The sequence below is a fragment of the Genypterus blacodes genome, unplaced genomic scaffold (assembly GCF_046128005.1).
Source record: "Genypterus blacodes isolate CSIRO-AG114 ecotype Tasmania unplaced genomic scaffold, CSIRO-AGI_Gbla_v1 ptg000067l_1, whole genome shotgun sequence".
NCBI lineage: Eukaryota > Metazoa > Chordata > Actinopteri > Ophidiiformes > Ophidiidae > Genypterus > Genypterus blacodes.
In genome coordinates, this window is record NW_027466879.1 from 1,650,523 (window position 1) to 1,673,913 (window position 23,391).

The 23,391-nt window shown below is 45.7% G+C and overlaps 1 protein-coding gene across 4 annotated transcripts; it reads left to right on the forward strand.

The window, feature by feature from the left end:
• Window positions 1–796: 796 nt before the first annotated feature.
• dennd5a (DENN/MADD domain containing 5A) lies at window positions 797–23,090 on the forward strand. Of its 4 annotated transcripts, none has more exons than XM_076155390.1 (24): window positions 797–1,002; window positions 6,191–6,262; window positions 7,169–7,278; window positions 7,423–8,101; window positions 10,865–11,052; window positions 11,385–11,696; window positions 12,035–12,250; window positions 12,344–12,578; window positions 12,674–12,763; window positions 14,241–14,391; window positions 14,510–14,603; window positions 16,193–16,324; window positions 16,450–16,602; window positions 16,694–16,793; window positions 16,911–16,995; window positions 18,833–18,961; window positions 19,286–19,407; window positions 19,528–19,673; window positions 19,789–19,907; window positions 20,005–20,186; window positions 20,374–20,456; window positions 21,104–21,227; window positions 21,332–21,500; window positions 21,594–23,090. In XM_076155390.1, exons 1-24 carry the CDS (start codon window positions 903–905, stop codon window positions 21,775–21,777), a joined length of 3,975 nt encoding a protein of 1,324 aa, XP_076011505.1. In that variant the 5' UTR covers window positions 797–902; the 3' UTR covers window positions 21,778–23,090. The 4 variants fall into 4 exon arrangements, with proteins under 4 accessions (XP_076011505.1, XP_076011506.1, XP_076011507.1 ...); XM_076155391.1 differs by having other exon boundaries at window positions 16,694–16,781; XM_076155392.1 differs by lacking the exon at window positions 12,674–12,763.
• The last annotated feature ends 301 nt before the right edge of the window (window positions 23,091–23,391 follow it).

Sequence of the window (23,391 nt, forward strand, 5' to 3'; positions counted from 1 at the left end):
TCATTTGTAAAGATCCCTTCAGGACTCAATAACGTACAGAATACAATCATACATTTCTAGAAACTGTATCACAGTAACTTTATGGTTTTAAAGCTGATGACAAAAGCTCTAAGGCTCATGGACCACAATGCATTTCGACTGCAACGCTCTGATTTTCATGGATGGGTTAAGTCAGACAGAAAGACAAATGACAGCCCGGAACAGTGTTTTTCTATCAAAATAAAGCACAGTTTTTACCTGCAAGCTAAAATGGATGGATGGATCGATTAATCGATTGATTAATGCATGCATACACTGATCTCATACTTTATACTTTGTCTCCTGTCACAATCCTTACATATATAAACTAATAATATAAGGCTTTCTCTTAAAGCAGGACTCAACGCTTTGATCATCATTCCATCATTCTGCCTAGGCCATTTTCTGAAATAGAGAAGAATGATTAAATGAACATACCTTTCTTCTTGAATCTTGAGATGTAGCATTATCATTTTCACAATGAGAAAATAAACTATTATTATGAATGTCCTGAATATCACACGGCATGCTCTGAAAAGTAAATGAGAAGTAGTCTAGAAATAAACATGAAATGTCACTGTAAAATATTGAATCTACACCCGTGTCTGACGTGTTTACAAGCATAACTCGATCAATGCGGCATCTCACATTACAGCAAATCCGAGATTCCTTCCTTGTTCGTTACAGAAATATAAACAGCGCGTTCGTGTTTTATTTTGAATCCACCAACCGGAACTGCTCTTGTTAGTAAAGTGTAGCTTAGTTGAGTATCGTCGAACTCGCAGTAACGAAGCATCCGCGATGGCAGAGCGAAATCATTTCTCGGAGCTCCTCTAATATGCTCCCCGCCGCAGGGAGAAGGGAAGCACCGGGCCAGTCTCAAAATGACCACCGGATTCAGCTCCGGGTCCTGCCGGTTCGCAGATTATTTTGTGACCTGCGGACTCGACACCGAAAGCGGGCTGGAACCCGACGAACTGTCCGGTAAGCACATTAGCCCTGGGTGTCTGTGATATCGAGCTGATGCTGAAACATGCGCGCTAAGGGCGAAGCGGGTTAATAACAACAGCTCGGTGTTATTTATGGACATTTGTGGTGATTTGTGGCTGTATTTTGTCTTTTTGTGTTACTAATATATTCTGTTTCAATCGTAAACAAGACCACATCGCACGCGGGCCTAGCGCAGCTTCTCTCGGCCTGTTTGTTTGTAAAGATGGTGAGGGTCGAGGGTCAAGAACTGCGCGTTATTAGCTTGGATATTTGTGTTATTACATTAGAATAAAACATCCATTCGCTGCTGAATTTCACCGTCAGTGTACCAAAGTTACCTGTGATCATGCGTAGTGTGATATATGGTGAATATATGTCTAATATCTATGATGGAGGCCCTGAAATCAATGTGTTCCATGGAGATTTGTTGATCGTTAACATCAGTGACATCATGAGCAGGAAACGTGTCGTGTTATGGTCGCGGCTCGTAGCTGTCACAGTGCAGTGCCGGATTAATCTACTGTGGGGGGCCCCGGGGCGTGAATGTACAATGGCCCCCCAACACCGCCCACATTCCTCCTTAACACCAGTGATCATACGTGGATTACATGGATGAAGATCCGTGTCCAGCACAATGATCACGGACACCCCAACATGTCACCTCTTCTCCCCACAGGACACACACACACACACACACACACACATACACACACACACACACACACACACTACCTGATCACATGACATTTCTAAGGGTTAATATGGATAAGAATGTTTGGCTAAGATGTTTTGATTGTATTGACCATCTTGAGTGGGTCAGCTGATCATTACAGCTGTGACACAACAACAGAAAGCCCATGATTGGCAATGTGTCACACTCAAACTGACCACAGGGGGCGCACATCCTACCATATACAGATAGTCGATGGTTCTCAAATTAAATTAACATATAGACGTTTGAGTGCAACGTTGCCAATTAGCCATTAATTCAAAACAAACGAAAGACAAAAAGGCAGACAGGAAGTTGATCCCTGTTGGTTTGGTCACAGGTAGTTTCCTTCTTTTGTCATGCGTGGATGCGTCGATTCTTCTTCTGTTGGTGCCAAAATACCTTCACTCTGAGCAGCCTTACATCGTCCTGAGTTCAGCATGCACATATTGTTTTGGCTTGGCAGGACTGTCACGTCTTTGTTAAATTGTAATGTTCAGGTTTTGTTGCATTTGTTTGCCTTACTGTACTGATGAGGCTCATCCATTTGATTACCACTTTGATCTTCTAAGATCAGTCAAAACTGTGCGGGAAGTATAAAGAGGCTGCAGCTTTCATCATTACTGCGTGTAATGTTGTTGCTGTTTACTGTCGGAGGTTAGGGGGTTACCAAGAGACCGTTTCAGGTTTGAGTCGAAGAAAGGAAATGCTGTGGAAATTCCAGTTACACAGGTTACATACAGATTGAGTGAGCCAGATGTAGACATGCAGGGGCGCCTGTACGTGCCAGCAGACAGGTTGTGTTCATGATGGGGATAAATCAGGTTGACCTCATGACAACACCAAACAAAGTCTCACCAGTCCAGTTCATTACAACACCTGTAAATGAAGAATACTCTTTATCTAACAGTGTCATAAACAAACCCGCGTCGCCTGTGTTTATGTTTGCTCTGGTGTTTATTGCCGATTGATTTGTTTGCTACATTGTGTTTGTGGTTCTGTGGTGGTTTGTGTACGATCAGGCCGGCTGTCTTGTGTTGTTGTGTAGCGCTGTGACGGTAAAGAAGGGCGTATCCCAGGTCACGTTGCATCATCGCAAAACAACGTGTCCGCTCCACCAACGAGCTGATCTCCGTCACAGTAACGAGCTTTAAGATCGCTCAGGAGAGTCTTGAGGTTTCTGTCTTTATCTCGCAGCCTCGTCGGCCTCATCAGATATTTGAGAGACTTCGTTCGGAAACTATTGCCTCGGTTTAGACGGCCACAAGGAGCGTGACACACCAGGAGATAAGGTCAGCTTCACATGGGTTTTCCTGACAAAGTCCTTCTGTGGGGCTGCCGATCGATAAGAAAGGACCGACCCAAATCTCCCCGCGATGACTAAATAATTATCACAATCAGGGTTGAGCAATGTGGAGGCCATTTTAAAAACTCTTTCCTGGATGTTACCGCAGTGATGGTCTGATTTACAGTGAGATACAAAGTAGTGACCAAACATTCTACTTCTCAAAGTGTTTCTGCATCACGGTGGAGACCTGATTAGCATATGTATGACCTCGCTGGCTCACAGGCTATGCTGGAGAACAGGGAACTGTGGGACATAAGTACACACGCACAAGCTCCACCTATTCAAATGCTAAATATCCTTTAGAATTCCCCAGGCAGCCTCTCTCCCACAGTCCTATTCAGCAAACAAATGAGGATGAATGGCCCGACATGAAAGCTGGCGTTTAAATGGCCGTAGAGTGGGACGGAACCCAGCGTTTCCCTCGTGGTTGGTAATTCACAGGCCTGTTATTAAAGGGCTCCTGTCAGGGGTTCTCTCTCAGATCGCCTTTAAAACGCAGCAGTGGGAAGTTGGCCTGGAATGTGGAGATTTCGTTTGTCAGTCGACAGCTTTGTGAGGGTGCAGTCAGTGTTTCATCATCATCATCATCATCATCATCGTCGTCGTGGTGATGCATTAAATCACTACATTATGACAACCTGACTGAGAGAGACAGACGGTTCAGGCTGCCGTGTGAAAACTCCGCTCCTGGTTTTCCACTTTCCATCTGCGTCTCCCCGGTGCGCTCTGCGGCGATGCAGGCAGGATCTACAGACGAGGCCTGTGTGGGTCTGTGTTTGTGTGTGTGTGTGCTTCCTTCACGTCTCCAGTGGTGTGTCGGGTCGTGAATCGTACGTCTGGAGTAACTCAAACACTTTCTCCCTGCCTTATTCTTTAATTATTCATCTTTAAATGGCGGTCTTTATTTGGTACACGTGGCGTCCAGGGTGGAGTTTCCTCTGTAGGCAGAATGGCGGTGGAGGATCTCCCACCTTCTGATGGCTGTCAATGATAGTAACATTGGCCTCCTGTGGGGTTTCTTCCCCAGCTGGACCTTTTGTCAGAGATGGGTCGAGTTAATTGCTCATGCCTACCGCTCTGTGTTTGAGTAAGCTGCTCTCTCGCCGCTCTCTCGCCGCTCCAGGTTTGCTCAGGAGTCGCATTCTTTCCCGTCGGGGTCGAGTCTCAGACCTGCACATGCTTGTCCGTGAGCGTCGTCTCTCCTGTGCCACCTGGGTTTGCTTCCCCACACCCCGAGCCTTCGGGTGCCAACAGATAGGGACGGGGATATCGGAGCTCTGGCACCTCTCACACACATTCTTTGATCCTGATATGATAAAGTTTCACATGCAACAACAAATTCTTAAGTTGTTATGGCAGAAAATAGAGTTTAAATATGATAGTTCTCCGTCCCTGCTCGTCATAAACCCCCTACTCTGGCTGATCTTTGGTTGCTGATGTCGTTATAGACTTCCGTTTGTGTTCCTGACCTACTTTAAGCTCCTGTGGACCGTTTAGACATAAAGGTAACTAACAGATTGAGCCACTTAAACTGTAAGACTTTGATTTCCCAGCTGGGGTTTTAACTTCACTGTGCTTAGCGTCATGTTTAGGTGTGTGTTGTTCCGCTGTACACCTTCTGTCTGGAGTTGTCGCCTGGACAACCTAACGCCGCTGAAGGATCTGGCCGATAAGCTTTGGGTCACGTAACGCCAACGCCCAGTAACGCCTCGTCTAGCGAGCAGAAAACCCTTTATTCATCACTTTCAAAAGCCCGATCTGTGTCCTCTGTACGCACTCAGGATGAATCACAAGGCTAGGAAACCACCGCATCACAGATAACAAACTGCAGACCTGATAGCTCCTCTCACAGTGTGTCATCCTCCAGTGGCCTGATTGTAAACAAGTCTAAAGAGAGGATACCTATTACAAGCAGTTCTGGTACCTAGAACCCGAGGGGAAAGCCTCTAAGCACTGATGCCTGGCAGAAAAGCAAAAGGCTCTGACTAAGTGTCAAACGTTCTATCATCTAAGCTGTTGACCCCCGGGGCAGAGGGTCACACACAGACACAGACACACACACACACACACACACACACACACACACACACACACACACACACACACACACACACACACACACACACACACACACACACACACACACACACACACACACACACACACACACACACACACACACACACACACACACACACACACACACACACACACACGCAACAGCAGCTATTCTCCCCAAAACCCACCATGGAGCCCAAACACATGAGACCAGTCTGATGCCCACATGTGATCTCTGCGTCCTAGCAACGTCTAACCACAGCATACAGACGCCGATGTGTTTGTAACGTTTGATTCTCTGTATTCTTTAGGACATTGACGACAGCATACTGTGTACATTGTATTGATCAGGATGATGTCATCATGACCGTGTGTGTGTGTGTGTGTGTGTGTGTGTGTGTGTGTGTGTGTGTGTGTGTGTGTGTGTGTGTGTGTGTGTGTGTGTGTGCGTGCATATAAGAACAAACACAGAGTACGTTTCCTTGATATTTTGCCAAGTAGATGATTTATTACTAAGGTTCAGTCTGGAAGAAACAATTGATCATAAAAGTATTTTAACATCAATCAGTATTCATCATTCCCCCCCATTTTGTTCCTAATCTAGTTGAAGTTGTCATATCTGTCCTTTGAAACATGATGATGACTTTGATGAGGTCCTTACACTGAGGCAGAACTTGTTTATCTTAACTTAACTTATCAACATGTCTGTGTTATTAATTGCCAATGCTTTGTTTTCCTTTTCTATCCATAACATTGAATTGATTGTGATGCATTGTTGGTGTGTTTGCAGTGAGACCTCAATCCAAATCACATTTGGTTTGGATTCTAGTCTCTCAGTCAGAGGGAAAGTGCGACACACAGCAGCACTGAAGCGTTGCATCATCATCATCATAACCCAGCAGCTGGCTTGAGTTAGCAAACCCACCTGACAGAGACCCGATGGCGTCCTGCGTCTGCTCGCTGCACGCCGCAGGGCTGCCAGGCTGCGTTTGCTCATGCTGAGAAGTGATGCGCTGCCCGTCCACAACCAAGCTTGTAACGATCATTTTGTTTCGTTTGTTGTGTAGCTTTATGCCAGTATATAGAGGCTACTAAATTCAGAGATGGGGCCAGAGGAAACCTGGCGGGGGCAGAAGAAGGTAACCCTCCCACCACACTCCCTCCTCCCCCCTCTCCCCTCCGTTAACCTGTGCTCCGCTTTCCCCCCTTCAGCCTTCAGCCTTTAACCCGCCACTTGGTTTTTGTTCACAGCAGTCCCTCTTTTTTTGTTCAACTATCTTGGAATCCTTTTTTCAGTTGTCCGTTGTGTTGCTCACAGGTGTGGGGAATCGACCTCCCTCTCCGCTTCCCTCCCTCTGATTTCTCTCCGAGTTGTTTTCTCTCATCCCGGCCTTCCTCCTCTCCTCTCCTCTCCTCTGCGTCTCCTCTCCCTCACATCCCTCAGCAGTAAATGAACAATCAGCTGATGTTTGACAATCACTGCTTTTGTTTCTCACACACAGTGCTGCTGCCTGCGCTGGCGTTGCTTGGTCAATGTTTACTCTCCCCCCCCCTCCCCCCTCCCCTCCTCCACTCTGAATGACTTTTCAGTCCCGCCTTGGTGTGTGTGCATCACTTCTGCTTCACTCTGGGTTCAAATCAACTCAACAATTTGTGCTTTTCTCTGATTATGTCCCGTGTTGCTTTGTATTGCCATTAAAGCTGTCAGGAAGCATCGGGATCTCTAAAGGTTCTGCTGTCTTTGGCGTCTTTAACGTCCGATGAAATCACCTAGCGTCACTTTGGAATGTGAGATCTTAGATTTGATTGCTCTTGGCTTCCAGTCTTGTTTACTACAGGATGACAGCTTTATATGATGCAATACAATCTTCCTCTCAAGACCAATATGTTGACTTGCTCTCTGCTCTGGAGTTCTGCCTGGCACCTTAAACCTGCTTCTCATAAGTTGTAAGAGTTCCTGCGCTGCCACGTTATAACCCTGTGCTGACTGTTTCCTGTTTCCTGTCTCCTTTTCCGTTGTCGCTCTGTCTTTCTCCGGCTCACAGGTGAGAATTTTGAGCAGAGTCCCCTGCGGAGAACCTTTAAATCCAAAGTTCTAGCACACTATCCAGAGAATGTGGAGTGGAATCCCTTTGACCAGGATGCAGTTGGCATGGTAGGATCCTTTAGGAATAATCCAAACACTTAAATGTTTTAGAATGACGTTAGAAGATCATCTATGCTTTTAAGGTTCTAGACTAGTTTCTGCTCCTCACAAAACCTGGTAACCCTGGTCTAACCTCTCCCTCCCCTCTCTCAGCTGTGTATGCCAAAGGGCCTCGCCTTCCGGACGCAGCTGGATTCCCGGGAGCCCCACTTCCACTCCTTCATCATCACCAGAGAGGACGGCTCTCGGACGTACGGCTTCGCCCTCACCTTCTTCGAGGAGGTGACCAGCAAGCAGATCTGCAGCGCTATGCAGACCCTCTACCACATGCACAACGCAGAGCAGTACGACATCCTGCACACTCCCACATCCCCGCAGGGACCCCAGGACCATCGGCTCCAGCTGCCCCGCCCCGTGCTCCACGCCGCTCCGGCCATCTCACGCCTGCAGCGCTTCAACTCGTACGACATCAGCCGCGACACGCTGTACGTGTCCAAGTGCATCTGCCTGATCACGCCCATGGCCTTCGCCCAGGGCTGCAGAAAGGTGCTGCAGCAGCTCCACCAGGCCGTCACCTCCCCGCAGCCGCCGCCCCTTCCTCTGGAGAGCTACATCTACAACATCCTCTACGAGGTTCCCCTGCCCCCCTCGGGCCGCTCCCTCAAGTTCTCAGGCGTCTACGGGCCGGTGGTGTGTCAGAGGCCGAGCACGTCGGAACTGCCGCTCTTTGACTTTGCCATCGGCGAGGTGTTCCATCTGCTGGGGGTGGAGAACGTTCTCCAGCTCTTCACCTGCGCCCTGCTGGAGATGCAGATCCTGCTTTACTCGCAGCGTAAGTCACTCTCATTACTCCAGTCATTACTACATCATTTAACTTCCTCTTAAGGTTCTAGACTCATGATCCAGTCATATCCAGATGACGCCAAAACCAGAAAGTTTAACAATTTAGTGTCAACACAACCCAACAACACGGCTCACATCTGGAAAGACAAAAAACACTTTGCTGGCCGGTGGTAAAACTTATGAAAACTCTGACATCTGATGTTTGATGCTCAAGTGGAACTCTTATCCTGCAGATTATATAACCTGTTGAACATCTCAGTTAAAGCGATGTGGCGTCCCCTCACACACCACAGGAAGAACAAACCCGTATATGTGGGTCTCTGTGAGCTGCTGGAGGAGCTTCTTTGAGAGCTGTGATGAGTCTTTGTTCCTTTTGGCAGACTTGAATACAGAGGATTGATCCGTTTGGTATTGTACTGAGCAGAATGGGCTTTTAGAGAAGAGTGGGTATTTATAGCGTTCGGCCAAAGCTTCAATATTCGCCAGCAGGGTTCATCTCAGGAGAGTGTGAGTGTGAAGGATGCATGAGCTGCTGCTGAGATGGCATCTATAGCAAAGAGAGAGAGAGGAGGCGAATTGTAAACCAAACGCCTGTGGCCAGGGGGAGGTGTTGGGGAAACGCTGCGTTGTTGCTAGGCAACTCTGGAACAAGGAGGATAGCAGTGATGCAGGATGATTATTATTGGTTAGAGGTGACATCATTCTTCCCCCTGTGAGGCTCATCACTGCAGAGTGTGTGAAGGCTGGTGTACAGTGTGAAGCCCTGGTGGAATTCAAAGGAGAGGAGATGTGGAAAAGAGGATTATCAGCTAATAAAGAGGCCACCCTGGATCACACAGGCTGAAATACAGCCTGATGTTTACTTCCCCAATGTGGATGCTTGATCGTCTCGAGTCGTAGGCATCGAACACGGTCACATGACTCCTCAGGCTCATTTGTAAAACACATTATCACACAGAGCGTCTGGAGGCTTCACACGGCAACACAGCTTCACCTAGCCCAAATAACTCTTAAGAGACATGGAAAACCCTTCTAAAAGCCTTCATGGATAAGGAAAAACTAAGGGCTCTCATAAGAATACCTCCACCAAGGCCCATCAGTCTGATTGTGGCTCTCATCTGTCAAAGTTGTGGTCAGTATCAAAGCCTGAAGTCGTGTTCTGATATGCAGAGCAGAAAGTGGAGGCAGAGGCTGATTTAAATGAAGGATGATGCAGTTTAACAACACACACTCGGGCCAAACGAGCTGTAACACTTTGTGTCTTTCACCGACGCCTTTACTGTTCACAGCTTGGTCCTCTCACTCTGCTCTTATTTTTAGTGAGGAAGCATTTTCAAGAACTGGAGACACACACAAACACAACGTGACCAGCGGTGTGACTAAAGGACCCAATGAAAGCATTGAAATAAGACCAGTAACATCAGTGCCTGCACACACTCGCACTGTGACACACTTATCCATCCAGCGAGTCAGGAGGAAGATCTGCAGCAGTTTCACTTCTGTTTATTTGTAGCTTGTTTATCACAAAGTTATGGTCATTGTGAATCATGTGAAGGCTGCAAACTTCATCTCAAGACTCTCTGCTCACATGTCTCTGTGTGTACTAATGAAAGTCTGCCAATAAGACGGTTTACAGTCAGATAATCTAAGGTTGTTGCTTGGAATAAGCACGGGTTTTGCAGTGAAATCCTAGTGCTCATGGGAAACCAGTGAGTGTTGAGGTTTGATAGCCAAACTTATCGTGTTCTAATTGAAGAGGAGATGGATATTGTTAGTATTCCTGTCCTCTCTCTGGGAGACTGTGCCTGCTGAGGGTGGGAATGTGGGGGGAGGCCCAGGCTGGGAAGAGAGAGTCTCTCCTCAGTGCCCAGCACATGACCAAATGAAGGAATGGTGTTTGTCCTGGCACCATATCAGGAGAGACAGAGCCGCTGTTCAACATGCAGGAGGTGTGAGCAGGAATGCAGATGAAGAGGTCTGGATGCAGGTCTGCACGTATGCCAAAGGGGTCGACTCGAGTGTGAAGGCCTGTGCACGGGGTGTCGCTGTATGACATCAGCACAGAAACATTGAGTTCATTTTACACACAGCATCTCTGATCCAACTCTGGATTAACTGAAACAGCGTCAACCTTTATTGTCCTTTATCAGAAATTTAAAGACACTAAGGGAAACCAGTCTGTCACTTCTTGTATCTTGTACTCGATCACAACTGCTGAGTTTAAATGTGGGGAAACCCTCGGTTACAGGAAAGCCCCCTTGTTCCCTGAAACGGGCTAGATTAAAAGTCTGGATGTGAGTTGCTGTTTGCTGTGAAGCTCGTCTGCTCTTGGCCGGGGTTAAACCTCACGCAGCTCAGGTGTGGTTTTTCATAGAAAACAAGCACTTGTGAGATAAAACCAATACACACACACACACACACACACACACACACACACACACACACACACACACACACACACACACACACACACACACACACTCATCAAAACAGGACTCCACTGTGAGCCACAGGTAGGAATCTCTGTGACCTGATTCCTCCAAAGTCCTGCTTTGATGATCTTCCTCCCTAAAGTACATAAACACACTTATCGGCATTTCAGCAGGTATTATTTATTACGCAGCAGAAGCCACCTCGTCTCATTTCGCCTCCAAGGGAATAACGCAGAACAACAAGAAGCCGAGACTGTCAGTGTTAACAGCACATTCCTCTCTTCTTCCCCTGTGTGCGTGTGTGTGTGTGTGTATAACAGATTACCAGAGGCTGATGACGGTGGCAGAGAGCATCACAGCCTTAATGTTCCCTTACCAGTGGCAGCATGTTTACGTACCCATCCTGCCCGCCTCCCTCCTCCACTTCCTGGACGCCCCCGTGCCGTATCTGATGGGCCTCCACTCCAACGGGCAGGACGACCGCACCAAGCTGGAGCTGCCGCAGGAGGTAGAGCTCCAGACGCACCTGGCATGTTTCTGATTTCACCTCCTACATCATGTCACGCTGCATTAACATTCTGTGTGTTACAAAAGAAGCATTTTAGTGGCTGAAGCATGCTTTGATCATATTTGTACCTTTTAGGCACACAGGCTTTCTTTGTCTTGTTAGAATTGAATTTTTTAATTTTTTTTCCGCTCTCAATAATAAGTTCATATCATTTCTTTTGGTCTGTAAATAGAGTGTGTGTGTTTGGACATAGGTAGATTAAATCTGTTGATGTTCTTTTCTTGCAATCCTATTGTTTTATGTTATGTGTTAACATCCCCGTCTGCTTCCAGGCTAATCTGTGTTTCGTGGACATTGACAACCACTTCATCGAGCTGCCGGAAGAATTGCCTCAGTTTCCCAACAAGCTGGAGTTCATTCAGGAGATCTCAGAGGTCCTCATGTCCTTTGGAGTGTCTCCAGAAGGAAACCTTCAGTCGAGCGAAAGCCAGGCCAAGTACAGGGACTTCCGCTCTGTCGATATGATGTCTGACAACCGCAACGGCAACCTGGGCTCACCTCTGAACTCCTACCTGCTGAGGGAGAACGAAACCATCGCCAGACTTCAGGCTCTGGTCAAGAGGACAGGTGTCAGTCTGGAAAAGGTGAGACGTGAAGCTGACATTTCAGTTCATTTACACTACAAAGTTGCTCACTGGTCAGCTCTGTGACTTCATTTGGGTCTGTCTGCCCTGAGCTAACTGACCCACTGGTGTGTGCTAAATAAAGAACATGTGTCTCAGTTTGCTTTGAGCCTTAAACCCAAAACAGCTGTCCTTGACTTCCGTTCCCATGACCCCATTACTCTATCAGCAGCCCATGAAAACAGCAAATGTCACCATTCCATCGCCATCCCTTTTTTTTGTCACATAACTTATTTCTTACATCACTTTTTCCTCTCTGTATTTTCTGTTGCATTGCATTGCATCGGTGTGCAAACCAGCTGGAGGTGAGAGAAGATGCCAGCAGCAATAAGGAGGCGCGATTCCAGTGTGACGAGGAAGAGCTGAAGATGCATCAGATCAACATCCAGGTGCGGGAGGTGTTCGCCAACCGCTTCACCCAGATGTTCGCCGACTATGAGGTCTTTGTCATCCAGCCGAACCAGGACAAGGAGTCGTGGTTCAGCAATCGAGACCAGATGCAGAACTTTGATAAGGTACGATCACTCGTCTCGATAGATTCATGACAGGGCGTTGTGGATTTCAGCGGGTTACATCATCTCAGTTCACATATGTGTATGTCTACGCAGGCCTCCTTCCTCTCTGACCAGCCGGAGCCCTACCTGCCCTTCCTGTCCCGTTTCCTGGAGACGCAGATGTTTGCCTCCTTCATCGACAGTAAGATCCTCTGCCACGACGATGAAGACAAGGAGCACACGCTGAGGGTGTTTGACTCCCGCGTGGATAAGATCCGCATGCTGAACGTCCGCACTCCCACTCTGCGCACCTCTATGTACCAAAAATGCACCAACATCGAAGAAGCGGGTAAGGAAACACGACAATCCATGGAAGCTTTTTGGATTTGAGAAAGAGATTTGCTGTCTTTACTGAACTGACTGATTCCTGCTGTCTTCTTTCAGAGAACATGCTTAAAAAGCGATATAAAAGGATTGATTTTGTCGCCCCGGAACCTCAATCCATTGAGACAGAGAACCACAGGCCTCGTCTGAGTAAAACATCTGCCCTTATTACCTTAGACGTTGCTCGGTGGCAGGACTGTGTGCAATGCATCACGTCACTCACAGAGGATCGATAACAAAGCAACATAACATCAAACGTTCCTAGTTTAGAGACGCTGAGCTTCCTCTGTGAGAGTGTGCTTGCATTGCTCACACGTCTGATTTGAGGTGGCGGTCTTCTTAATGATACATGTGCATATACGTACACGTTATGCACACACAGATCTTTATGGTGGGGAGGGGAAAAGCATGCAGGTGAACCGGTGATGGTGAGCTCTCTGAAAATGGTTTTAGGGCGTCGACTCTTTGTACTTGTGAATCACAGCTTCAGACAATGTGAGGAAAATTATGTGTAAGGTTTCCACGCTACACTTATCTACAGTATCTAGCGGCCGTTTTCTTAATAATTGGAAATTATTAAGGTCATCAGATTAAGGTCGTGGTCACTCATATCAGATTATGTTCCTGTAATTGTTTACAGCTGAGTCTGAAGCTGTGTTCATGCATGACTGTGAGCTTCTTCCTTGTACAGTATATGTTCAGCATATACTTTATAATGACACTCCTCTTCAATACTGTCGGGTTTTTGGGATGAAATGTTTCAATCTTGACCTGATGTCTTTCTCCCGTTGTGGCATTAATTACAGACAATCACAGTTGTCCACATTTCACAACACAGCCTTGATCGCAGGAAGCTTAGATAATCGCTGAAGAAGTGTTGGGAATTGGTGACAGTCGAGGGTTTGGCCGGGTATCAAAAACATGTTGTTTTGATAATGACGCTCCAAAATGCTGGAACACTACAGAGCAGCAAGACAAAATCATTTGATACTCAAGCAGTTAATCTGATTGAGTATAGAGAGCAGGTATGTTGGGATCAGGTGCAGGACGAGAGCAGCGTGGTCCAGTGAGGGAGCTGACATCTTTAAATGAGAAAGTGGAGAGATGAGACTTGTAAGGTAGAGAGGTTTGATCAGCAGGTTTCTATGACGATGGCTGAACACCTGACTGGCCATAGAAACCAGCAAGGTCAGCTACACTGAGCCGATTCCAAACAGACACAGTATGGATGGATGTGATTGCTTAGACACTATCTGATTTAGGACAGGAAACCTAATATTGGTTTCAGCAGTTTCAGAACACCACAGCCTGATATCTGCTGATGGAGCTTGTATGACATTGTTTAACTTCAGCCCTGGCTTCAAGTACTAAAGTAAACCCACATTACCCTGATATATAAACCAGGTAAAACCACAGTCATCACCCAGTAAATTCTCTTCTTCTTCTTCTCTAAAGCTACATGAAAGGTGTTATTGTGAATGTTGTCAGAATCAGACGACTTCATGCATTTCTACCGAATCAGATTCATGTTTATCAATTCAAACTTGTGATTCTCATTAAATCAAACGTTTGGCAAGAGAACTCATGAGGATTTGGGAAAGTGACTCCTTCCATCCTACCCCCACAGAGAAGGCCATCGAGATGAGAGTGACAAAGATCGACCACACTGCCCTGCACCCTCACCTGCTGGACATGAAGATCGGTCAGGGCCGCTACGAGCACGGCTTCTTCCCCCGGCTGCAGTCTGACGTGCTCTCCACTGGGCCCACCAGCAACAAGTGAGCGTCCTGTGTTTCAAAATGTTTATTAGCTGTGAGACTGGAGCTCGATTATGCGTCTTCATATTTCATGAGACAGTTGGTCAGTGTTGTTGTTCTTTGTTGTTCTGTGCTGCAGATGGACGAAGAGGAGCGCTCCGGCCCAGTGGAGGAGGAGGGATCGACAGAAGCAACACGCTGAGCACCTTTACTTAGACAACGACCAGAGAGAGGTGACATATCTGGATTCATACAGATTTGTGTTCAGTTGTAGACAATGCCACTTTTCAGCTTTTATTCATTCTGTGCTTTTTCTTTGTGTAATGATTGAACTCTCTGTTCCTTTTGCATGACTCATCCTGTCTCTGCTTTATTTTGACTCTCTCTTCTCAGCTTGTCTCATCTCTGTGTCTTTCTCATCCACCCACTCTCACAGTGTGTCTTTCTTTCTCTGCACACATGCGCTCACACACTCTCAGCATGTGGAGTGTTTGTTTCCGGAGCTGCAGCTCCTGCTGTTTCTTGACTACTACTGGCTCTCGCAGTCCTTCAAGCCCTGTCTAAAGTCGGTGTCAGTGGATGTGGTATGTGTCGGTAGTCTGTGAACCCTAAGCCTTCACACTGGGGGATCACATGACCAACCCCCCATGTAGTCTTCACTTCCCTCTTCCTCTAGCAGATAACCACATGAACTCATGTCGTAGTTTGAGTTATGAGAAGAGGAACTCAAACATTTATTAAAATGATCAAGTTTAAAACACAACAATTAACTTTGATAAGGAGATGAATGATCTGTTAGCTGGCTGGATCCTCATCAGTCATCACAGTCCTATTTGCTGTTTCATCATCTGTGTTTGCACTCGTCAACATTTCACTTTCCCTCAACATGGACACAGGCTAATGTATCTACTGCTGGCCAGATGTGGAGCTTTCTCACGTCACTGCTTTCTGCTTCTCGTCCATCTGTTGTGTATGACTCTTCTCAGCAGTGCCGTTAACACGCCCACTTACTGGAGAGCCATAACATTTTCATTGACATGCACAGGAAATTGATGGAAGAGGGTAGAAACAATCTAACTCATGATATTTCAAACTGCTGGTCCAGCGGCTCCAGACTGCTGTGTGTCAGTCAACACGTTCAAGAGCAGTGTTGTACTTTGGTGGATTTTGATTGACACATGGGTATCAAGTGTAGGTTTTAAGGATAATAACTCACTTGAGTGCAAAGTGACTAACACGCTTGATGAATAATAACACCTGCGTACATTTTTGTTGCCCTAACCAACTCCCAGAATGAACTCCAGTAGCCTCCTCTTCAACTTAGCGTCCTGAGCTCCCAGTGTGTCAGAGTATCATCTTTCAGTGCAAAGTGCTGCCATGCCGCTGAGCTCTAAGATACGAATCAATGTAATGAATGGGAATTTGAATATTCAAATAGTGGCAGCCAGCCAGATGGAGTAATGGTTGTTCTTGTGTTAAATCACCACAGTTTGCTAATCAAAACAAGAGAAATTAAGAGCAAATATAGTTTTAAAGGAGCTCCATCTGTCACACGTAGACTATCTGAACTCTAAAGTCTTTTAGCTGGTCCTCAAATATTAAGTTTTAAGATAGAAATGTTGATCTACACCGGCCCATCACCACACAGCCTCCATGTCTTTCATTGTTGAAGGTATCATTAAGTGTCAGAGTGAGTCTGGTTTCCCCTCTACTGGAGTGAGAGCCACTCTGTGGTCAGATGTTGTGAGCGCTGAGTCAGGATGTCTGCCACCGTCTCAGTCAATGCGCCGTTTGCTGACTGGCCGTCTCTGACTTCTTGCAGAAGTACATCCAGGAAGCCAGGAACCTGGGCACCACCATCCGACAGCCCAAACTGTCCAACCTTTCACCTTCTGTCATCGCACAGACCAACTGGAAATTTGTTGAAGGGTTGCTAAAGGAGTGCAGGAACAAGGTTTGTGAAGGACCGTTTTAAACTACTTCATCAGGAATAATGAAAAGGAGTATAATCTCACTGGACAAAGATATAACAAAGCGTTATAAAAGCTGTTTGCCTGTGTTTGTTTTGTTTCCCTGTAGACCAAGCGTATGTTGGTGGAGAAGATGGGTCGAGAGGCGGTGGAATTGGGTCACGGGGAGGTTAGCATCACCGGTGTGGAGGAGAACACACTCATTGCCTCTCTGTGTGACCTGTTGGAGAGGATCTGGAGCCACGGGCTGCAGGTTAAACAGGTCAGTAAACATCACAAAGACTCACACACGCCTACATTTGACGTACCTTGGCTCCATTCACGTACATTAATGCCTCTGACTGTGTTTTCAGGGTAAGTCTGCCTTGTGGTCCCATCTGCTTCACTACCAAGAGAGCAAAGAGAAGAAGGATGCCACACCGGGTGGTTTAGGACCTCCAGGTGATCACAGAAGTCAGCATTCTATTCTATCAAATATCAACTCTTAAACCACATTTGACCAACCCTTTGCTCTTGCGTGAGTTGTGTTCACTTCTGGGACGTGACTGATCTTCTTTTTTCTTACCACAGGTTTTATTCACGACACAGAGAGGCGCAAATCTGACGGTGGAGCAGCACTGCCCCCTCTGAAAGTCTCCCTGATCCACGATATGAGGTGAGTTGGAACAGTGTTCATTCTTTGAAAGAATGCTACGAGCTCACCAGCATAGTCCTGTAAACTAGACCAACACTTCCCCCTTGTGGTTGACCTCAGTACTCCTACTTACTTTAGTATGTACAGTGCTGTATGTTTCCTTGATGATGAGTTCTCAAAGTGAGGTTCTGGGATACCAAATGGACCTCAATTGAATTTCCAGGGTCACAAGGGTGAATAATAAAACTGTACTGTAAAGAGAGTAATCACAGTGTGTTCATGTGTAAGAGTGTCTGACTTTAGTCACCTGTTTAACTTGCCACCAGTGTCTCCTCATAAGTAGAGCAGTCAAAAGTCTCTCCAAATGTTATGAGTGGCTTTAAAATGTTAAACACCCGCCTCAGATGAATGAAGGCTTCTTCCCAGAATTCATAAATACATCAAACAGCCTAATCGAGTTATTCTTGAAAGCCCAAAGCATTAAGTTATTATTTATTTATGAATGTGTTTATTTGTGGCCGGCGGCGCCCTTTAACGATCTGTAAATCTGAGTCGGCCTGTTTTGGCGAGTTTTCACCAGTCGAGCCTGGCCAGAGGAGAAAAGACAAAACAGTTAACAGCATAAAATTACAAGCAGGGTTCACAACAACAACAAAAACAGCAGACAGGCAAAACATATTCTCATATAGCAACAGCAGATAGGAACACATTCTGCTGCAGGCTGATGTTTGTTTGTCCAGCTCTGTCTGAATATTGCATTCAGCACCCAAGGGCACTGTGGTACTCGTTCTCGATTCAATATTGTACACCATTGAGCATCGATAGTCATAACATTCTGAGCCTTTGAATAGCTCTGGCAGCACAAGCCTCTCACCTGTGTGTTATTGTGTGTGTTGTCTAATGTCTTCCATATTTGATGTCAGCCACCTTTGCTCCAGTTTGTTATTTCTTCAGTGCATAGTCGGTGATGAGGAGGTAAATGTCAGGCCTTGTATGACATGAAGGAGACATGGAGTGAGTCTGAGTAATGGCACATTACTTCCAGCCTAGTTACCAGACCCCCTGGCCAGTCTGGCTCAGGAGGAAGGGTTAGAGCAGGGCATACACACGCACACACACACACAGCACCTCCTCCCCGCTCATGCTCATGTGTGACGCCCTGCACGCAATCATACTCACTCAAGAAACAACCACCTCCCAAAATGAGGTTTAATAATTCATGTAATTGTCTCATAAGCACTATACAAGTGTTATTATAAGCAATGAGTTAATATAGAATCCTGCACATTCATTCTGCAGATTGTTAAAACCTTATAAGAATACACCAAAATCCTTATAGGTTCTCTCATGTCTGTGTCCCCTTGTTTATTCTCTCTAACAGTATTATTGTATGCACAGCAGATATTTTGCTCTGTTTGCTATGGACGTGCAGCTCAGAGGAAACTGGGTTAATTTGCGTGAGTGAACATGGAAGCGAGTAAAGGGTGGAGGAGGGGAGGAAGAGGGGGATGGAAGGTAGCTCAGCCACAGGAGACATACAGTAAGTGCTGCTAGAGAGCAGACAGAGCTCGTGGCACAGGTGGACTGGAAGGAAATGTGTCTGACATGGAGGCATGATAGTGGCTTGGAGCAATGACTTGCAAGTCTCTGTACACTCTGTTTCTTTATATTGCCACTGTCAATGCTACAAAGAGTCTTCTAATGACATAACAGGACCCTACTCTTGCCTGAACCTGAGTGTCTAAATCCTCCTTATATTTGTTTACATTCTTTTGTTTTACATAGTGACAGACAACAGATGATGTCTTGTGTGTTGTATTGTGTAGCTGTCCTGACCCCTCTTGTCCGATTTTTGCAGACACGTCCAGAACATGAGTGAGATCAAGACAGACGTGGGGAAAGCCAGAGCCTGGGTTCGCCTCTCCATGGAGAAGAAGCTTCTCTCCAGACATCTGAAGCAGCTTCTGTCTGACCACGAGCTTACAAAGTGAGAAAACAAGCACACCACCAGAACTCAAAAGCTGCTTTTACAATTTGTGTCACAACTTCAAGATTTCCTCCTACTTTGACCTCAGGAACGCCTCTTTCCTATGAAATGAAAATGACCTTTGTTCTCTACCCATTTATAATACATTAACTCTTTGCCAAGCGTCACACTGTAGACACCACAACATGAATTATTCAAAGACTTTTTCATAATTCATATATCGGTGTTGAACTGGGTCACACACCTGTCTGCCTTTGTGACCTTACCTTGTCTGTTCATCTACATTTTAGAAATGTTATGCATTCGTTATCAATTTCTCAATAGAAAACTGTACAAGCGCTACGCCTTCCTGCGCTGTGACGACGAGAAAGAGCAGTTTCTCTACCACCTCCTGTCCTTCAACGCGGTGGACTACTTCTGCTTTACCAATGTATTCACCACCATCAGTGAGTGCTGCAAAACTGCTGTCAATTTTGTTGTGGTAGATTTCTAAAGTTTTATCCTTTCATTTGACATATACAAATGAAACTACATGCCACTTCTCTTTTTCTCTCCCTCCCTCCCAGTGATCCCATACCATGTACTAGCCATTCCCAGCAAGAAACTGGGAGGCTCAATGTTCACAGCCAACCCATGGGTGTGTGTTTCTGGAGAATTGGCAGAAACTGGAGTTCTCCAGGTCCCCAGGAATACTCTGGAGATCACTTTTGAGGTTGGTGTTCTCCTTTTTAAAAGTACCCATCAGTGTCGCCATACAATCGTCGACAATTGTGTTATCAGTTCCATTTTGACCTGAGTGTTAACTGGAGATGTGTCCCCTCTCTCAGTGCCAGAACCTGGGCAAGCTGACCACAGTGCAGATGGGTCATGATAACACAGGCCTGTATGCAAAGTGGCTTGTGGAGTTTGTAATGGTGCGCAATGAGATCACAGGACACGCATACAAGTAAGTATGCTCTCTGATGTCAGTGCACTTGATCGCACTGGTTTCCAAAATAAAAATGAGATTAAAAATGATTTCTTTTTTGCCGTTTGTTCTGCAGGTTTCCCTGTGGGAGGTGGCTTGGGAAAGGGGTGGACGATGGAAGTCTGGAGAGAATCCTGGTCGGAGAGCTTTTGACCCCCAGCACAGAGAACGATGAAAGGATGTGCCGCACTCCGCCAATGCAGCAGTCCCCCGGGATGATGAGGAGGTTTGTTACCATCTCACCAAACAGCAAACCAAGTAAGTTTCTCTCACAAGTACTATCTAACAAGCATTAGACTGCTGTGTTCAGTTTGTAAATGTGTTTGCTCACTGCTTGTTTTAAGTCTAACCTTAATATTGAAAATCAAATGAAAATGAGTGGCACACTACATTACATCTACATCTATAGCTACAGTGTCTTTGTTTTCTGTTTCTCCTCATCCAGAGTTAAACACAGGTCAGATCCAGGAAGGAGTGGGAGAGGCCATCAATGGGATTGTGAAACACTTCCATAAGCCTGAGAAGGAGGTGAGAGATGGCAGTCTAGACAGGCCTCGACATGTAGTTCTATTATTCATCATGAATAAAAGCCGAGCCGCTTTCTTCCCGGGTGGTCTCCGTGCCTCTCAGTCACTGTGGTGTTGTGTGGTGTGATTCAGATTACCAGCTTTTAAAAACCTGCATAATTCTTGATCAGTTTCAAGGCACAAAACCGTACCTGCTGTTTTTCCTGTGGGCACTGGACACTGAAATACACCTGGGATGTTAAGATTTGGGGTTTATTTAAAGGAGATTTCCTCTAAAAGCCTCTTTTCACTCTCCCTGGATCACTGGGATTACAGTCAATACACACTGAGAATTGTATTATGATCATTGTTTATTCAGGAACATGAAGTGATAATTCCAATTTACGTGATTTGTATGATTTAGATAGCAGTTTATTTAGCGGTTGAGATTTTCGAATATGCTTTGTAACTCAGTTCTTGATGGTTTGTTGTTTAGAATGGCACTTTACAACATATAAACATTCTACTCACTGCAGTTATATTGGCAATTTCAGTTGCTCTTTAAATGGATGAATGAACCTGAACCTGTTAAGCAGTTTTTACTTGCTCTGAGAAGATAAGACAGATCTTTTAACCACATGGACTTTGTGACATTGTAACCCTGAACAGAGAGGCAGTTTGACCCTCCTTCTCTGTGGTGAGTACGGCCTCGTCTGGGCGCTGGACCAAGTGTTCCAGCACGGTTTCAAATCTCCCCGACTCTTCAAGAACGTCTTCATCTGGGACTTCTTAGGTAAAGACTTAGTACCCTGTGTTTCAACACCACCATCCCTCAAACAGAACTCTATATTGCTGCCTTGTGGATTGGTTATAATGAATTGGATTCATGTGTTACAGAAAAGTCACAGGTTTACTTTGAGAGTGCAGAGCAGCGCGAGGCGACTCTGGACGAGAACTGGCAAACCAGAGTGCGCCACTTCTGCCGCTTCATGCGAGCCATCAACAGCACTTCTCGAAATATCGGGAAGGACGGGAAGTTCCAGATGCTTGTGTGTCTGGGTGCGAGGTAGGCAGGCGGCACTGAATGTGAAATCAAACTTCACAAAACCACAATCTGTCCTTTTGGCAATTATTTGACGGCTGTGTCTGCTTCTTCTAGGGACCATTTGCTGCATCACTGGATCGCTCTGCTCGCAGACTGTCCGATCAACTCTCAGATGTACGAAGAGACTGCACTGATAAAGGACCGCTCATTGGTAAACTCTCTGATCAGAGTTCTACAGACTCTGCAAGAGTTCAACATTACCCTGGAGGCCTCGCTCGTCAAAGGTGTCGGTATCTAAACCAAGCCAACTTCCCACCAGTTATGTAAGACCAGGAAGATCGCTGGGGACCACTAAAACAAGGAACTGAACCTTTTATATGCAGGAAGAGACTTGAACAAAGGACATTTTTGGCTTATTTTAAAGCTACTGTCACGTTTGCCATATATTAAGTGCAATGAGCCTTCAAGATATGTTATTATTTTTATCCCTGATGATGTTGCCATTAGATGTTCAAAATATGTTTTCTATTTTCAACCATGATTTTCACATTATTGACGATAACCAACTTGTGCTATACTGTTTTACTGAAAGCTAAATATTTTCATTCTTATCATGAACTGCAGACAATGGCTATATTTAAGGGAAAGAAATAATCAAAACTGTTAATATATTTTCAGAGAATAACAGTATTATTTTGTTAAGTCGGTCAAGTTGCTTGCTCTGTTGTCAACTCAGAATCCAACGTTAATGCAGAGCTTAAAGCAAATGATGCAGAAGTATGCTTTATAAGTATGAGTATGACTGGGAGGATTGGCATGTTTGTAGTGTGGAAGATGATCCATCTACATATGGCTGTGAGGAGCCTTTCCTGGGAAATGTACTAGTATGCAAACCTACTACATGGAATAGCTTGAGCTGATATTAGAATTCTTCTTGCATGATGATAAGGCTGTGTGGATCGATGCCAGTTGATGGACAGCGATGTATTCGGTCGGAAAAGGAAAATGCCCCAAGTCTTTGATATTATTGTTTTGTGGTTTGGACACAAAAGAGCTTGACCCAGCTTCAGTGCAAAGTGGATCACGATGACAGCCTTCATGTAAATACCTCCAACCAGATCTTTCCCATACCATCATCCCATGCAGCGTCTGCTACATCTGATCTCTCAACAGAAACTCTTCTTAGACCCCCCTGTGATAAAGGATGCTCTCCTGGACACCCAGCGCAACCATGTGTGCAAGGAAAAGGAGTCCTCGTCGTGATTTTTGTCATGGTTTCTTGCTATGCAATACCCACAACAAAAAGTTTCACCCTCTACAAACTATAAACCGGGGTATTTTGTGGTATCATTGGGTACTCTGTTACATTGAACTTGATTTGATATGTGAAGGACTTCTTTCCTGTGCCAACATCTGGAATGACTGTGTTGTACTCATCTGTGTACGACCCACACTAGCATCTTGGGAGATATATTTTAGTTTTCCAATACTGTTGTACATTTGTTGACATAGTTGTGTAATGTAGTGTTTACTAAGTGAGCAACAGTGTACAGTGTAAAAAATATATAAGGAATAAAGCACCCGTGATGCATAAAACGGGATTTCAGTGTATTAGCGTAAACGAGTTATCTTTACTATGTTTTTTTGCTGATAATGATTCCTCGGCTGTGTCAGAGTCTGAAAGAATGTAAACAGCAAGAGTTTCGCGCCATGTTGAGAACGCCATTCATTGACGCTTTTGCCCAGACGCTTTATGGGATACTGAGTGAAAAATGAGTCGGTAGCCGTGGCGCGCGCTAGTGGTTTGCCGCCTTTTCCCTACAACCCCCATCATGCATCGCTTAGACAGGCTGGCCACGGACGACAGCGATTGGCTGAGCGGAGATTCAAACGCAACGACTGCTGTCCTTAT

Excerpts from the sequence above, each read along its gene's own strand:
- dennd5a (XM_076155390.1), top strand. The coding sequence starts at position 903 with ATGACCACCGGATTCAGCTCCGGGTCCTGCCGGTTCGCAGATTATTTT. Across the intron at positions 6,263-7,168 it reads CCTGGCGGGGGCAGAAGAAG|GTGAGAATTTTGAGCAGAGT; the intron begins GTAACCCTCCCA and ends TCCGGCTCACAG. Across the intron at positions 19,674-19,788 it reads CTCTGGAGATCACTTTTGAG|TGCCAGAACCTGGGCAAGCT; the intron begins GTTGGTGTTCTC and ends CCCCTCTCTCAG.